The 17,953-nt window shown below is 41.6% G+C and overlaps 1 protein-coding gene across 5 annotated transcripts in view; it reads left to right on the top strand.

Annotated features, from left to right (window-relative positions):
• Positions 1 to 17,953, top strand: part of LOC134359757 (DENN domain-containing protein 1A-like) — a 634,195-nt gene that overhangs the window by 497,989 nt on the left and 118,253 nt on the right. For all 5 annotated transcript variants that reach the window (XM_063073354.1, XM_063073353.1, XM_063073352.1 and 2 more), the window contains exons 14-15: positions 5,957 to 6,058; positions 10,050 to 10,140. In XM_063073354.1, the coding sequence (XP_062929424.1) occupies positions 5,957 to 6,058; positions 10,050 to 10,140 (193 nt within the window). The remainder of the gene's footprint in view (positions 1 to 5,956; positions 6,059 to 10,049; positions 10,141 to 17,953) is intronic.

Below are 17,953 nucleotides of genomic sequence, written 5' to 3'. Positions count from 1 at the left end.
CCAGATGGTGTATTCCCCAGAGTTCTGAAAAAGGTGCCTGAACAGATTGCAGAACAGAGGCATTAGTAATGGTCTTTCAAGAATCACTAGATTCTGAAATAGTTCCAGAAAACTAGAAAATTACAAATGTCATTCAACTCTTCAAGATGGGAGAGAGGCAGAAGAAAGGAAACTATAGGCCAATTAATCTGACCTCAGTGGTTAGGAAGATGTTGGAGACAATTATTAAGGATGAGGTCTCAGGGTATTTGGAGGGGTTTTTTTATTAAGTGCAATCGTGAACAATAGCCAGATCAGAAATGCTGATCAAGTCAACTAGTTCCCAAAGAGAACTCTGATAGGCCAATCAGATGGTTCACTGCTACTCAGCAATAGAACACAAAAAAATCATATGTACAATTAAGAAACATTAAAAAATAGTAGAAATACTGGAGTCATGATGATCATGATGAAGTCTGCTGGAGAGAGACATTTATACACATGCTGCCCTCCATAATTCAAAGAGATTGAAGGATAAGGTTGCAGGGTGACAAAACGTGACAGGAGCACGTGGAACTAAAAACTAATCCCTAGCAGAAGAAAACAGCACCTGTTCTTTCCGCACTGTTCTCCAGCACTTTAGGGACTAAGTCCAGCCAGAACAGAACTCACAAGTGCTCTTGAAGGTCAGGTACAGGTTTTCCCCGCCATCTGAAGGTAGAGCGTTCTTATGAAACAGTTCGTAAGCCAGAATGGTGTAAAGTGAAGAAGCAATTACCATTTATTTGTATGGGAAAAATTTGTGAGCGTTCGCAGACCCAAAACATAACCTACCAAATCATGCCAAATAACACATAAAACCTAAAATAACGGTAACATATAGTAAAAGCAGGAATGATATGATAAATATACAGCCTATATAAAGTAGAAATACTTTTCTACAATCAATGCTGCACTGTTCTCCATAGCGAAAATTTCACGCAAGCGCTCTCGGAGGAAACACTCTCTCCATTAACCTTTAAGCTATGAAGCTGCCAAGTCATACCAAATAACACATAAAAATACACAGCCTATATAAAGTAGAAATAATGTATGTACAGTGTAGTATCACTTACCGGAATTGGGAAGACAGCGCTGAGCACACTGATGATGGTGTGTTAGGCTGAGTCGTCGGAGGTTGGGGTGGTGCAGTGGACCCCGACCTCCAGGCCGGGGAACGATACCGATCTGCGAAGAATGCAGCAGTGCAGTGGTGGCCGGGATGCACCCAGCACATCTTTAAGGAAAAAGCTGAAATAAACAAGCTAATTAATTAGGTGCCGCCCGGCACGTAATTACGTATGTAATTAGCATGTTTATTTCGGCTTTTTTCTTAAAGATGTGCTGGGTGCATCCCGGCTACCGCTGCATTCTCCGCGGCAATGTATCGGTCCACGGCCCGGGGGTTGGGGTGGTGGGACACTGGGGTGTCATCTCATCGTTGTCTGTTTCCATCAGGGCAGGCAGGTCATCTTCTTCTATGTCTGCCTGCCTCGATGTCGAAGGTCAAGGTTCGTCGTCTGCTGTGGCTGATGTGGAAGGTTTGAAAAACGACAGTATGCTTGACTGCTTAGCCTTGCGCATTTTTCTATCATACAGTTCTTTGTAAGCACTCAAACCATCTTGCAAATATACCCTAAACCTACATACCCTTTCAAAATTAAAGTTGTACTTTTCTGCAATAATTGCAGCGAAAATCTCACGCAGTTGCTTCACGTTCAGTTCCTGGACGACTTCACTTTTGGTCCGTTCGCTACTGCACTCGGTTTCGATTGTTATCCTTTCCTCTTCCAGTTGCATCAGCTCTTCATCTATCAGCTCTTGGTCATGGGATGCCAAAACCTCTTCAACATCATCTTCATCAACTTCCTCAAGCCAAACTTACTCTGTCCTTACTTCGTTCACCACGATCAAAATACTTAATTATGTCTAGTTTTACGCTAAGTGTAACACCCTTACGAGCTCTCTTAGGCTTTTCCGATACCTTAGAACTCATCTTGCTAACGGCTGCTCACAGGCACATGTTTAAGCAATGCCGGCAAGAATGCAGTTCCGGGGGAGGATCTTGGCTGCTTGGGGCGTGCGCTGCCTTTTATCGCGCACTGCTTTTTTCACGCCGCCTTTTCTCGTAACAGTGAAAACACCTTCTGTTAGCGAAAGCAGGTAACTAATGTAGGTCTTTCGTAACAGCGAGGTTTCGTAAAGCGAACGTTTGAAAAGCAGGGGACACCTGTATTAACCCTACCTACCAACAACCAAGCATTGCCATTCTGGTCCCCTTCATGATAGCTTATGAAGAAGCATGTGACTTCTCTCCCAGCAATGATAGATGTTTGTGCACTCGACTCTTGAAGGCTTGGACCCCATCGTCGCAGATGTTTCCAACCACAGCATCTGGAAGGCTGTTCCAAATTCTGATAGCACAGTGAAGGAAGCTTCTATCCAGTGTGTAGGTTCTCGCATCAGGCATAGAAACAGCATGAGCAGGCATAGATAAACAGTACATGATAAAATAGGCTGTAGTCAGCATGGTTTCCTCAGGGGAAAATCTTGCCTGACAAATTTGTTGGAATTCTTTGAAGAAATAACAAACAGGATAAGCAAAGGAGACTCAGTTGATGTTGTGTACTTGGATTTTCAGAAGGCCTTTGACAAGGTGCCTCACAAGGTTGTTTAACAAGCTACGAGTCCATGGTATTACAGGAAAGATTCTAGCTTGGATAAAACAATGGCTGATTGGGAGGAGGCAAAGAGTGGGAGTAAAGGGAACCTTTTCTGGGTGGCTGCTAGTGACTATTGGTGTTTCACAGTGGTCTACGTTGGGGCCAATTCTTTTTGTGGAAGGCCCCATCTGACAATTGTCAATGATTTGGATGATGGAATTAATAGCTTTGTTGCAAAGTTTGCAGATGATACCAAGATAGATGGATGGGCAGGTAGCTTAAGGGAAATAGAGAGGCCACAGAAGTACTTAGACAGATTAAGAGAATAGGCAAAGAAATGGCAGACGGACTACATGTCAGGAAGTGTATAACACAGAGGACATGATTTGTAGAGTCCTTGAAAGTGAGTCTGTTGGTTGTGGAATCAGTTCAGGCCTGAGATGAGTGAAGTTATCGACGCTGGTTCAGGAGCCTGAGAGTTGAAGGGTATTAACTGTTCCTGAACCTGGTAGTGTGAGACCTAAGGCTCCTGTATCTCCTTCTTGATGGTAGTAGCAAGAGAGAACATGGCCTGGATGATGGGGATCCTTGATAATGGATGCAACTTTCTTGTGACATTGCTCTTCAAATGTATTAATTTTTGCAAGGTGTTGTGTTATGGCATGTTTCAGTTTTTACCCAATCACTGACAATAGCCTAATGGTCAGTAGTTTGCTGTTTTCTCTCTCCCTCCTTTATTAAATAATGGGGTTGCATTACCATTTTCTTGTCCACAACAATTCCCACATCTGTAGTAGTCTGGACGATAATAATTAGAGCATCCACTATCTAAAGCTACCTCTCTCAAATCTCTTGATATTTTGCTAGTGCTTCACCGAACAAAATCTAGGAAAATGTGAAGGAAAATCTCTTGAGTGTCTATTTATTTTCCTTCTGCATTGTGTTATGTGTTTCCAGTCTACGCTGAGGATATACAAACTTCCTTACCTGGAGAAAGCAGAGATGAAGAAGTATAAGATGCCAACAATTTGTAATGTACACTATTGTCCAGCCAGTGTAATTACGAAGCATGATGCAAAACTTCAGGGCAGCACAGTAGTGTGTGGTTCAGGTCGCACTTTATAGTGCCTGTAGTCACCATCGGGGTTCAAATCCTGTTGCTGCCGGTCAGGTATTGTATATTTTCCCCATAACCACACGTAGTTCCTCCAGATGCTCCCGTTTCCTCCCACATTCTAGAGCTGTATGGGTTAGGGTTAATAAATTGTAGCCAAGCTATGTTGGCGCCATAAGCACGATGACATTTGTGGACTGGCCCATGCCATTGTCAGACTGTGTAGGGCATTAACAGAAACAATGCTTTTTACTGTATGTTTCAATGTGTGTGTGACAAATAAAGCTAATCTTTACATTTCATTGAGGCTGATAGTGGGAGAGGATGGCATATAATCTGGATTGCTTCGTAAATAGTAATAGTCTTAAAAATCAGTTTTCTTATATGGTATAGGAAGAAAACACAAATGTGCAACAGTATTGTTATTCTCCATAAAAGTCGATAACTAGCCTGATATTTAATTATTTATCTTATGCCACATTATAATCTGTCTCCAAAATGGGTCCTCTATCATTAGAGCGAGTATTTCAGTAGTAACCCTGAGGGTATTGCCTTCGGTAAAATAAGGGGGCATTTACTGAAATTATCTGCAAGTGCCCCAGTTGAACTTTGGAAGGAATGGTTTTGTCTATTTTAAGAATGTAGACAGAATTAAATTCACAAACAGGTAGGTAGTGCAGCCCTTGAAACTATTTTGTTTTTATTTTTATTTTTACTTAGAGGTACCGTGTAGTAACCGGCCCTTCTGGCACAAATGAGTCCATGCTGCCTAATTATGCCCATGTGACCAATTAACCTATTAACCTGTATGTCTTTGGAATGTGGGAGGACACTGCACCCAGAGGAAACCCACGCAGCCATGGGGAAAGCGTACAAACTCCTTACAGACAGTGACAGGAATTGAACCCAAGTCACTGGTGTAATGGCACTAATCCACAGTGCCACACCGCCCCCCCCCCCACCCCCAACACTCTCCCAGGTTGCTTTTGCTCTTTTTTTTTATATAACTCTGATTTTGAATTTAGGAATGCATTTAGAAAATGCATCAGGAAGGACAATTTACTCTCAGCCAAACTTACGTTGTGTAATTGGTATGTTATTATGCATTTGTTGTTAATTTATGCATTATCAAAGATAAAGGATCAGCTTTATTCACCATATACATTTACATGTATTAGGAATTTGCTGTGTTGTGTTGGTCAAGGCATGATTGTGTAACAAAAAAACAGCAAACAACAATTATAAAGAAGTTTATAAAAATTAAGTGAGAGGCTAAACTTCAGATATAGAATAAAATATGCATGAATACGTGATACTGGCATGTATTTACAATGTAAACAGCATTATAGAATGTGGTTTCAAGTGTTCTCAGTACACTGCAGTGATTGAGGTGTAGATAGAGGGGGTTGGTGTGGGGGATATCTAGAATTGTGGATTAGATTAACTGTCTAGAGGAAGGAACTTTTAAGATGGTGTGACGTTTTTGTTTAATAGCCTTGTAGCACTCTTCAGAAAGGAGATTTTGGAAAAGGTAGTTTACTGGGCGGTGTCCGCAATGATTTATTTCCTGCCTGCTCCTTTGTCCTCGACACATCCAAGTCCTGTGGTGACGGCAGACTGCAGCCAATTTACAGTTTTCAGCCTTGCTGTAGATAACTGTATTTCATCGATGTCAAGGATAGCCATTTAGAATGCAGCTCATGACCGTTTGTTTCTGTTGAGTTCTGCTAGTTTTGCTGTTTGTGTGAGTGAGAGGATGCTGCACCAAATTTTATTTATTTTACTTATAGATTTAGCACGGTAACAGGCCCTTCCAACCCAACAAGCCTGCGCCCAAGTAACCAATTAACCTACTAATCCATACCTCTTTGGGATGTAGGAGGAAACTTAGGCACCCAGAGGAAAGTCATGCAGTCACGGGGAGGATGTGCAAACTCCTTACAGACAGCGGCGGGGGGAACTGAACCCCGGTCGCCGGCACTGTAAAGCGTTACGCTAACGCTACACTACCGTGCCGCCCCATAATGGCTGTTGTATGGATGCTGTCTATGATGGCAGTGTAGAATTGTACCAGAATGTTCTGAAGAAGATGGAATTTTACCAGCATCGTTACAGCTTACTAAACATCAGCACTATATCACGTTCTTGTTATTGTTTCTAGGAGGAACCCATAACGTTCAACGAGGAGGTTTTTGTTTCACACCGCTCGAGTGCCATGAGGCAGTTCCTACAGAATGCCATTCAACTGCAACTCTTCAAACAGGTACGAAGTGAATGAGGTAACCCTAACAGTTTAGCTCATCTCCTAAACACAAGAGATTCTGCAGATGCTGGAAATCCGAGCAACATTCACAAAGTGCTGGAGGAACTCAGCAGGTCAGGCAGCATCTATGGAGAGGAAAAAACAGTCAACGTTTCTGGCTAAGACCCTTCATAAGCACTGGAAAGGAAGCTGGAGGGAAGAGGGAGGACTACAAGTTGGCAGGTGATAGGTGAAGCCAGTGAGGGGGGAAATGGGTGAATTGGAGAGGAGGGGACAAAGTGAGAAGCTAAGAGGTGATAGGTGGAAAAGGCAAAGGGCTGAAGAAGAAGGAATCTGATAGGAGAGGAGAGTGGACCATGGGAGAAAGGGAAGGAGGAGGGGCACCTGTGGGAGGTGATAGGCAGGTGAGGAAAAGGGAGGGGGTAAGGTAGAGCCAGAATGAGGAATGGAGAAAAGGGAGAAGGGGGAGGGAGGAGAACTTTTTATTCTTTAAAAACTTTGAACAAAAGTTGAGCCTCAGTGGGATCATTCTTTGCCGAGTTTGGATAAAAGTCCATTGTCCATATGAAATCCCATCCTAAAGGATAAGTAGACAGCCAGAGAATTGTTTTCCAGGGCGGAAATGGCTAATACGAGGGGTCATAATTTTAAGGTGATTGGAGGAATGCGTAGGGAGGATGTCAGAGGAAGATTTGTTTTACACAAAGAGTGGTAGGTGTATAGCACTACCAAAAGTGGTGGTAGAGGCAGATTCATTAAGGACGTTTAAGAAACTCTTAGATAGGCACATGGATGATGGAAAAATGGAGGGCTATGTGGGAGGGAAGGGTTAGATTGATCTTAGAGTAGGTTAAAAGGTTAGCACAACATTGTCATACAATGGACCTGAACTGTACTATAACGTTCTATGTTCTGTGATTGATTAAGTTGTAGAAAGTAACTTGGAAGAATTTCTAAAATAAACGTTGAGTGATAGATTTTAGGAAACCCTTACTTTATAGATGGAGTGGGAATTTTTTGAAAGCTGGCTTGTGTCTTTATACAAGCTAGAAAGTTATTATCGCTTGTGGTTGTGAACAGCTGCACAGTGTTGGTGGTTTCGCAGGCTGCTTAGAAATTTTCCAGATTTCTTTCCAAAAAGCAGGCTTTTGCTTTAGTGCCCTCTTATTGGAGGTGATGATTTTTTAATGAGATCAGCTTCCTTGAGTTTTTGCTTCGGCGCAGAAATGAGGTGAGTTTCTGATACTGTGATGGATGGTTCGCATTGTTATGGACCAAGATTTAACCCGCTCCAATCTTTGCACAGCCTTGTTTTGATGACCAGGTAGATGAATTCACTTGCTGAGTACAATCCCATTCTACTCAAAGAATGACAGGGAATAACAAACAAACATATCTCCAACATTTTAATTCAAGCTTAAAATTTCAGAATCAGATTTAATATCACCGGCATGTGTCGCGAAATTTGTTATTTTGTGGCAGCACTGCATTGCAATAGATAATAAAATTATAAATTACATTAAGTATATATTTAAAAAATCAATTAAATAAGTAGTGCAAAATGAGAACAAAAAAGAAAAAATGTAGTGAGGTAGTATTCATGAGTTCATTGTCCATTCATACATCTGATGGTGGAGGGGAAGAGGCTATTCCTGAAATACTGAGTGTGTGTCTTCAGGCTCCTATACCTCCTCCTCGATGGTAGCAATGAGAAGAGGACATGTCCTGAGTGATGGGGGTCCTTAATAATGGATGGTACCTTTTTGAGACATCACCTTTTGAAGATGTCCTTGATGCTGGTTAGGCTGGTGCTCGTGTTGGAGCAAGATTCAAATGTGCTGGTAATTTTACAATTCTAACTTACTTTCTAGAACCAGAAATATTTATCCTAGGGATTGTTCCAGAATATTGCACCATTTTGGTTGCTCCTTCTTAGTCCTCACTTGACTGACAGTAGATCTTTCTGTAGGCCCCCTTATCCAACTACACATAAAAAAAATGTTTGTTATATTGAGTGCCTACTTAATTTTTTTGGTATTTGGACCTTGCAGTTTCCTGCAAGAAGGTTAAGAGGCAAGAATCAACTTTATTCACCAAATACAACAGCACGTATTAGGAATTTGCTGTGTTGTGTTGGTCAGGGGGGCAATTGCAACAAAAAACAACAATATTAAACTAATATAAAGAATAAAGAACCATAGAACATTACAGCACTGAACCAGGCCTTTTGGCCCTTCTTGGCTGTGCCGAACCATTTTTCTGCCTAGTCCCACTGACCTGCACCTGGACCATATCCCTCCATACACCTCCCATCCATGTACCTGTCCAAGTTTTTCTTAAATGTTAAAAGTGAGCCCGCATTTACCACTTCATCTGGCAGCTCATATATAGAATTATATAGAAAATAAAATTAGAGGTTAAAGAATGGATATGGAATAAAATGTGTATAAATATATAAATGCTAACATGTATTTACATTTTAAAAAGTGGTTGGAAGTGTTTACAGTGCAGTGTAGTGACTGAAGTAATAGATAGACGAAAATATGGGGGGCTAACCACAATGGTTAATCAGATTAACTGCTTGGGGGAAGAAACTTTTAAGATGGTGTGAAGTTTTTTTGTTTAATACCCTATAGCACTTTCCAGAAGGGGGCACTTGGAAAAGGCAATTTGAAGAGTGGGTTGTGTCCAACAATGATTTTTTTCCTCTTCTTATGTCCTTCTCCCTACTGGGGCATAGGCCGCCAACAGCAGCTCGCCAGAGTTCTATATTTGAGGCTGGTCTTACAGGTTGTCCCCAGTTGTAGCTCATTGAAGATTCTTCCTCTCCCAAGGATAAGGTCTTTGGAGCTTCTGTTGGCATTTGTGCAGCATTGGGTTTTTACAGGATAGGGTTGTTAGCCACATGACCAACCCTCCTCCTTAGGATTCCTGTTCGTAATGGCATTTCATTGACGTCAAGGGTAGCCATTTAACTTAACCCCCTAAGAAATTACCGCTTATAATCAACCATACTTGATTTTGTTTTCAGCCTTGGGTATAAAATCTCTAACTTCATGTTGCTGATTCATGTGAAAGGAATGAAGCGGCAAATGCTCTTTTGGAAAATGCTTCGTCACCTTTGCCTTTCTTCAACTTGCAGTAAACATAGAAACATGGAAACTAGGTGCAGGAGTAGGCCATTCGGCCCATCGAGCCTGCACCGCCATTCAGTATGATCATGGCTGATCATCCAACTCAGAAGCCTGTACCAGCCTTCCCTCCATACCCCCTGACCCCTTTAGCCACAAGGGCCATATCTAACTCCCTCTTAAGTATAGCCAATGAACTGGCCTCAACTGTTTCCTGTGGCAGAGAATTCCACAGATTCACCACTCTATGTGCGAAGAAGTTTTTCCTAATCTTGGTCCTAAAAGGCTTCCCCTTTATCCTCAAACTGTGACCCCTCATTCTGGACTTCCCCAACATCAGGAACAATCTTCCTGCATCTAGCCTGTCCAATCCCTTTAGTAACGTGACAGTGGGTCAGGTTCACAGACACAATATGACCTGCCCAAGGAACTTAAAACTATTGAAATGCACCACCTGTAGTTTATATTTCGATTGTAGCCCATGGCACTCTGAGCCAGTAGAGTTTTTCAGTATGTATCAGATATCTATTATTTACAATATTGAGATTTCCGTTGATATTAATAGCTGAGCATGGTGAATTAGAGTCTTTCTTTCAGTGAAATGAAATCCCTCAATTTCCTAAATTACTTGTTATTCAACCGTGCACATTGTCTGCAAACAAGCGTAAAATCTGAAACAGTAACGTATTCTTCACTTCTGTCTGACTTGCTGATTCTTTTAATTAGTGTGAGCTCATTAATTGTGTTTTGACAGCACAAAAACTGTATTTCAAATACTCTGCTTCCTTTCACGTCCTGCTTTGAGAGTGTCACTTATATGAACAGTTGTTTCCCGTAAAAAAAATCATTCTGTTTTCCAGTTCATTGACGGTCGACTGGATCTGCTGAATTCTGGGGAAGGATTTAGTGATGTATTTGAGGAGGAGATAAATAACGGCGAATATGGAGGAGGTAAGACTTTACCTGTTCATTGGGTCAAAGCTGGAGAGGCAATGTGGGACTGGACGTTAAAGGATATTTGACTGCTTATGTTCCTTGATTCATGCAGACTGCATGAAAGCTTACTTTAAAAAAAGCACAAGAGAATATTTATAATAGGCGCTCCTCAATGATGAAGTTCTTAGTTGGTTTAACTTCCCATTTAACACCACAGTTGCTAACTGCATAAGGATGATCTGTCCAATATGTAAAGCCTCAATCAGCTTGCTATTGTTGAGACCATCTAAGGCACTTTAATTGATATACAGTAGATTCTGGTTAATTGGGACATATCGGGACCAGTACAGTTTGGCCCAACTAAGTGGCTGCCACAATTATTTAAAGTTTCGTGGAAGTAGTTAAAAAGGTATAAAAAAGACAAACTGAGAAATAAATGATGTCCTTAAATGAAATACAGATTAAATTAGAACACCATCAGTAGTACTACAGTACTATTAAACTGTGTATTAGTTCCTAATAGTTATTGACACAGGAATCCATCCAGTGTACACAATGAACAAAGTCAGTGCAGATGCCTGGTGTAGTTAATAGGCTGCTTTCATACAATGCTTTCGATGATTGTATGCTCCAAATCCTAATTTTCATTGTAACATTCAAGATGACTGTCGACACCTTCAAATTCTTTGTAATTTCTCACTTGAAGTAGTGAAATTGTTTCATTTTCACTCCTGGCTGTTTCTGACATAAGAACATAAGAAATAGGAGCAGGAGTCGACCATCTGGCCCGTTGAGCCTGCTCCGCCATTCAATAAGATCATGGCTGATCTGACCATGAACTCATCTCCACCTACCTACCTTTTCCCCATAACCCTTAATTCCCCTAAATGCGAAAATCTATCCAATCTTGTCTTAGGTACATTTACTGAGGTGGCCTCCACTGCTTCTTTGGGAGGAGAATTTCACAGATTCACCACTCTTTGGGAAAAGCAGTTCCTCCTCATCTCCATCCTAAATTTACTCCTCTGAATCTTGAGGTCCCCTGGTTGTAGTCTCACCTGCCAGTGGAAACAACTTCCCTGTCTCTATCTTATCTATCCCTTTCATAATTTTATATGTTTCTATAAGAGCTCCTCTCATTCTTCTGAATTCCGGCAAGTACAGACCCAGGCAACTCAATCTCTCCTCATAGTCTAACTCCCTCATCTCTGGAATCAACCTGGTGAACCTCCTCTGCACCACCAAAGCCAGTATCTCCTTCCTCAAGTAAGGAGACCAGAACTGCACACAGTAATCCAGGTGCAGCCTCACCAGTACCCTGTACGGTTGCAGCATAACCTCCCTGCTATTAAATTCAATCCCTCCAGCAATGAAGGCCAACATTCTATTTGCCTTCTTGATACCCTGCTGCATCTGCAAACCAACCTTTTGCAATTTGTTCACAAGCACTTCCAAGTCTTCTACCATTTAAGTAATAATCTGATCTTCCATTTGCCCTTCCAAAGTGGATGACTTCGCATTTACCAACATCTGCCAGACCCTTGCCCACTCACTTAACCTATTTATATCTCTCTGCAGACTGTCCGTATCCTCTGCACAATTTGCTTTTCCACTCAATTTAGTGTCATCAGCAAACTTAGATAGACTACACTCGGTCCCCTCTTCCAGATCATTAATGTATATCATGAACAGATGTGGGCCCAGTACTGACCCCTGCAGCACACTGGTCACCACTGATTGCCAATCAGAGAAACACCCATATAACCCAGCCCTCTGCTTTCTATTGGTTAACGAATCCTCTGTCCGTGCTAGTACATCACCCCCAACTCTATGCATCCTTATCTTATGGATACATCTCGAATGCCTTCTGGAAATCCAAGTAAATAACGTCTATCTGTTCTCCTCTATCCACTGCGCTCATTATATCCTCAAAGAACTCCAGTAAGTTTGTAAAACAGGATCTGCCTTTACTGAGTCCAGGCTGTGTCTGTATGATGGATCCATTTCTTTCCAGATGCCTCACTATTTCTTCTTTAATGATAGCTTCAAGCATTTCCCCAACTACAGATGTTAAACCAACCAGCCTAAAGTTACACACATCAAAGTTGCTGGTGAACGCAGCAGGCCAGGCAGCATCTGTAGGACGCAGGGTCTCGGCCTGAAACGTCGACTGCACCTCTTCCTACAGATGCTGCCTGGCCTGCTGCGTTCACCAGCAACTTTGATGTGTGTTGCTTGAATTTCCAGCATCTGCAGAATTCCTGTTGTTCAGCCTAAAGTTATCTGCCTTTTGCCTACATTGTTTTTTGAATAGTGACGTGACACTCGCCTTCTTCCAATCCACTGAGACTTGCCCAGAGTCGAGAGAATTTTGGTAAATTATCACCAAAGCCTCAACTGTAACCTCTGCCGTTTCTTTCAGTACCCTGGGATGCATTCCATCAGGACCAGGGGACTTATCTATTTTTAAGCCCATAAGTTTACTCAGTACTACCTTTTTAGTGATAGCTATTATATCAAAGTCCTCACTTCCCATCGCATCCCAGCATCTGCAAGCCTGATTGCTGGAAACCACAGTGAGCAAAGCAGCTCTGAATTGTCTTACTGCTTATTTCTTGCCAACTATCAATGCCAAAAATCACTGCTTTTTGAACACAAACACTCATAACTAATGCTATTTAAAAACTTCACTCTCAGCACAGTATTACATCTAATGGCCACAAAAGCGCACATGACTGACATTAGTTAGAACCTGTTTAGTTACAGTCTCTTGTCCTAATTAAGCGGCATTGTGTCCCAAATAAATTAAGGTAATCCCAGAAAATTTCTAATGGTTTTTGCTAGTTTTTGTTCTTTAAGAGTTGCTCCAAATAAACAGCTGCCCCAATTAACTAGAATCCACAAATAAATTATCAGAGAAATCTAAGCCTGTTTGTTAATACAAGGTTATATAAATAGGTTTTGTTGGCGTTTAAAAGTATCAACTAAGTCTGCATCCCTTATAGTTTCAGGTATTGAATACCATAGTTTAGGAGTGTAGTTCACAAAAGCTGACCTGCCAGTTATCTTTTGTGGGAGATTGTTTAAATTTAAGAGACTGGAGAAGAGGGCCTGAGAGCTTCAGCAGGATTATAAAACTGGGGATGGTCTATACCGCAGGTAGAAAAGCAGCTTTGCACAAGCATTATGAGGTTTATTAGTGTTTTCAGATGTATTCTGAGAATGTCCAGTAATTGAATATGCAACACTAAGTTTTGTTCACACCAAGAACCCAACAGGAATAGGCTTGTTCTTCCCATCATTCAGATAAAGTGTGCTATCTTTTACAATGTAGGCACAGGCCATCACCAAGTTCAAGTTCAAGTTTATAGTTATCTAACTGTACATATATATAGCCAAATGAAACAACGTTCTTCTGGATCACCATGCACTCACAAAACATGTATCACACGCAGCACATAAACCAAAATATTATCATAAATAAGTTAATAAAATATAATTCAAAATGCATGTAGTGCTTAACTCAGGTAAACAGTAAACAGCTCACTGCCCTGGTGATGAGACCTCGGTGGTGGCAGGGTATTCATTAGTCTCACAGCCTGAGGGAAGAAGCTGTTTCCCAGTCTGCAGACCTAGTCCTGATGCTCCTGTACCTCTTCTCTGACAGTAGTGGGTCAAAAAGATTGTAGGATGGGTGGTAGGGATCCTCAACAATGCTTCAGGCCCTTCGTATACAACACTCCCGGTAAATGTCGCAAATAGGGGGAAGGGAGACTCAGGAGAGAGAGAGGTTATGAACGCCTGACTAATGGACACTCCTACACACGAGCAAGTTCCCATGATATTATTTGAGAATGTCACATAGATGAACAGTTATATATTATTCGATCCAATTAGATTCACCATTTTATTTATTTATTTATTTATTGATTGATTGATTGATTGATTGATAGGGGTGCATTGTGGAGTGAGCTTTTCTGGCCCTTTGAGCCACGCCGTCCACCAATCCCCTGATTTAACGCTCCCTTAATCACAGGACAATTTACAATACCTTTATACTTTATTGTTGCCAAACAATTGATACTAGAACGTACAATCATCACAGCGATTTTTGATTCTGCACTTCCCGCTCCCTGGATTACAAATCGAATTAACCAATTAACCTACAGACTGGTACATCTTTGGACTGGTGGAAGGAAACTGGAGCACCCGGAGGAAACCCACGTGGTCATGGGGAGAAGTTACAAACTGCTTACAGGAGGCGGTGGGGGCTGAACCCAGGTTGCTAGTACTGTAAAGCGTTGTGCTAACCACTACACTACTATGCCACCTTTGAATATCATTGTATTCAAAGGTCTGACATTCTACAAATGGCAAAGTTAGTTTCATCTCTCTTTTCGTTTTTAGTAATTGTTCTTTTATCTCAGTCTTACGTGTTTTTGATGCCATTCAGTACAAAACTGAAGAGATATGGTTGCCATGTTGGTTGTCTGTCATACCTGATGCTGACAGGAGACCTGTGCGGGAGCGTTTTTAAAGTGGAAAAGCAATTACACAGTTCCACTCTCTCGACCTTGAATGTCCAGGTCCAGTGGTAAGAGTAGTCATCACAAACTGAGATTTTCCTTGGTTGCAATGGTTGACCATGACTTCTTCCGTGCCTTGTCATGCCCCTCACTCTCCACGAAGTGTTGCAGAACTGCCTTCCTGGCCATTGGATCTCACTGTAGATCTTATCCACCCTGCCCACCAGAGCTGACTTCGCATGCTAGGACAGGTGTAAACCTGTCTCACCGGGGTGAGAGGCCTGCCAGCTGTCCTCACCTGGTTCAGCCCTCCTGTCAAACCGGTGGTACCAGGGTGTGGCTACTGTTGCTTGCAAACAGCTACAAGTGGGAGCTAAGTGTCTGGTGGAGCCTAACGGTGAATGAGCTGCCCCAAAATGGACACACCAAGTCCCTTCAATAGCGGTGCTACCCCTCCGTGGACACCCCATACATACGGTTCCCATATCAAGTGATTTAGTGTATTTTCCAGTTTACAGACAAAATCAATGTTAAAAACATCAGTAAAAGCAGAACCTATAGAAAAACAATTATGAGATTTATTAGTTTTAGTTATTAGTTTTTTCACAAACATACTGAGAACATCCAGTAATTGAATATGCATCACCAGTTTTGTTTCACACCAAGAATACATCAGGAGTAGGCCACTCCGCACCTCAGGCTTGCCCTTATGGTTATTATATCTGATCTGTTTCATGTCTCATCTCTTCTCTGTCACTTCCCAGAGCCTCCTATTCCAGAACTTAACAAAAAGTCTGCTTCCTTTGCAAAAGCCTGCAATGATCTAGTCATAACAACCTTACGAGGGCGAGAATTCCACGTTTGCCACCATCCTATCATTTCCTCCTCCTTATATTTCCTGTAGTGTAGTGGTTAATGTGACGCTATTACAGCCCGGGGTGTTCCGGAGTTCAGAGTTCAGTTCCAGCGCGGTCTGCACGGAGTTTGTATGTTCTCCCCACAAGTCGCTTCAGTTCCCTCGGGTGCTCTGGTTTCCTCCCACATTCCAAAGACATACTGTTAGTAGGTTAATCGGCCATTGTAAATAGTCCTGTGATTAGGCTAGAGTTAAATCAGGGGTTGCTGAACGGTGCGGCTCGTTGGGCCTGTTCTGCACTGTATCTCTAAAATAAAATAAAATATTTATTTCAGTTAGATCAGCAACAATTAATAAGCTTCACTAACCCCCTCAAACTAGGACCAGCAATTAGACTTCGATAGTTTCCAGTTTATTACAGAGAATACCACTGTCCTCTCCACTCACTGAAAGTGATTTCTAACTTTTTCTTAGAGCATAGACCATGTAACACTACAGCACAGTACAAGCTGTCTGGCCCATGATGTTGTGCTGACCTTTTAACCTACTCTAAGATCAATCTAAACCTTCCCTTCTACATAGCCCTCCATTTTTTTTATCATCTCTGTGGCTACCTAAGTTTCTTAAATGCTCTTAATGTATCTCCCTCAACCACTACACCTGGCAGGGCATTCCACGCACTCACCATTCTCTGTGTAAATACCTACCTCTGATATCCCCGCTATACTTTCCTCCAGTCACCTTCAAACTGTACCCCCTCATGTTAGCCATTTCCACCCTGGGAAAACTCTCTGGCTGTCCACCCTATCTATACCTCTTATCTTGTACACCTCTATCAAGTCACCTCTCATCCTCCTTCACCTCAAAGAGAAAATCCCTTCCTCACTCAACCTATCCTCTTAACACATGCTCTCTAATCCAGGCAGCGTCCTAGTAAATCTCCTCTGCATCCTCTCTAAAACTTAAACTTTCTTCCTACAATGAGATGACCAGAACTAAAACACAGTATTCCAAGTGTGACCTGCTCAGAGTTTTCTTGACCTGAAATATTGACCCAGTTTCACTCTCCATGGATGTTACCTGCCCTGCTGAGTGCTTCAAAAACAGTTTGTTTTTATTTCAGATTGTAACATTTGCACTTGTTTCTACTTTTTAGTTTTGCTGAATACAGCACTAAAGAATTGTGGACATGTGGGGTTTTGGGAAAAATTATGCTTCTGAAGTTTGCTGTAAAACACTTTAATTGCAATTGGTTCACAATCTTAAAGGTAAATTTAAAATTGGTCATATGAAACAAATAGAAATAAATACATTCATCTTCGTATATGCTGCAGCAAGTTTAATACATAAGACCAGAAGACATAGGAGCATAATTAGGCCAGTCAGCCCATCATCATGGTTGATGTAATATCCCTCTCAACCCCATTCTCTTACCTTCTGCTCATAACCTTTGACGTTCTTAAAGCCAACCTCTGCTTCAGCTGTACCAGTTCCTTGGCCTCCAAGAGCTGTCTGTGGCAAAGAATTCCACAGATTCACCACCCTCTGGCTAAAGAAATTCCTCCTCATCTCTGTACTAAAGGATATCCTTCTATTCTGAGGCTCTTCCCTCTGGTCCTAGACTCTCCTATTATTGAAAACATCCTCTCCATGTCCACTGTATCTAGGCGTTTCAATATTCAATGCGCTTCAGTGAAATCCCCTTCAAATATGAGCCTTCCAGTTTTCTCAGCCCTAAAGACCTGTTTGAAAATAGCATAAGAGTGCATTTCATTTCAAAGCTCTTAAAGGCAGATGATTTTATGGCACTTTATCATTCTGAAAGTCAGGAAATTGATTTATAATTCAACTAAAGTTAGAATTTGTTTACAGGCTAAAAAAAACCCTTGCACTGGAATTTTGAGAGTTTGTTTATTACCTTAGAGCAAGATGAGTTACTTTTTCTGTTTTATAAAGCAGCCTGAGCTCAATTATGTCAGTTCTGATGAAATTTACCCACAAGCATCTTCACACTGCTCCATCTGACCCTTCAAAGCAGACTGGATATCTAGATATGTAACTTGAATTGCACCTTTGTAACCTCAGTGTCAATTATTTTAATTATTTAACAAAAGAAGGTCATATATGCACCTTGCTAAAAATAAAAACCCAGATCATTCTGGTCTTACTGTTTTACATTAGGCTTCTGATTGTTTTCACTTGTAATTTTTAAAAATTTATTAATTGAGATACAACCTGGAATAAGAGCTTCAGGTCCTTGGAACCGTGTCGTCCAGCAGTCCCCAATTAGTCCCTAGCCTAATCCCATGACAATTTACAATGAGCAGTTGATCTCCCTACAGGCATGCTTTTGGACTGTGGGAGGAAACTGAGCACTTGGAGGAAAACCACACAGCTGCAGAGAGAACGTACAAACTCCTTATAGGCAATGGCAGGAATTGAACCC

This window comes from Mobula hypostoma, chromosome 21 (assembly GCF_963921235.1).
Source record: "Mobula hypostoma chromosome 21, sMobHyp1.1, whole genome shotgun sequence".
Taxonomy (NCBI): Eukaryota; Metazoa; Chordata; class Chondrichthyes; order Myliobatiformes; family Myliobatidae; genus Mobula; species Mobula hypostoma.
The sequence above is the reverse complement of the archived record's forward strand: the minus strand, read 5'-3'. Positions and strand labels throughout refer to the sequence as shown.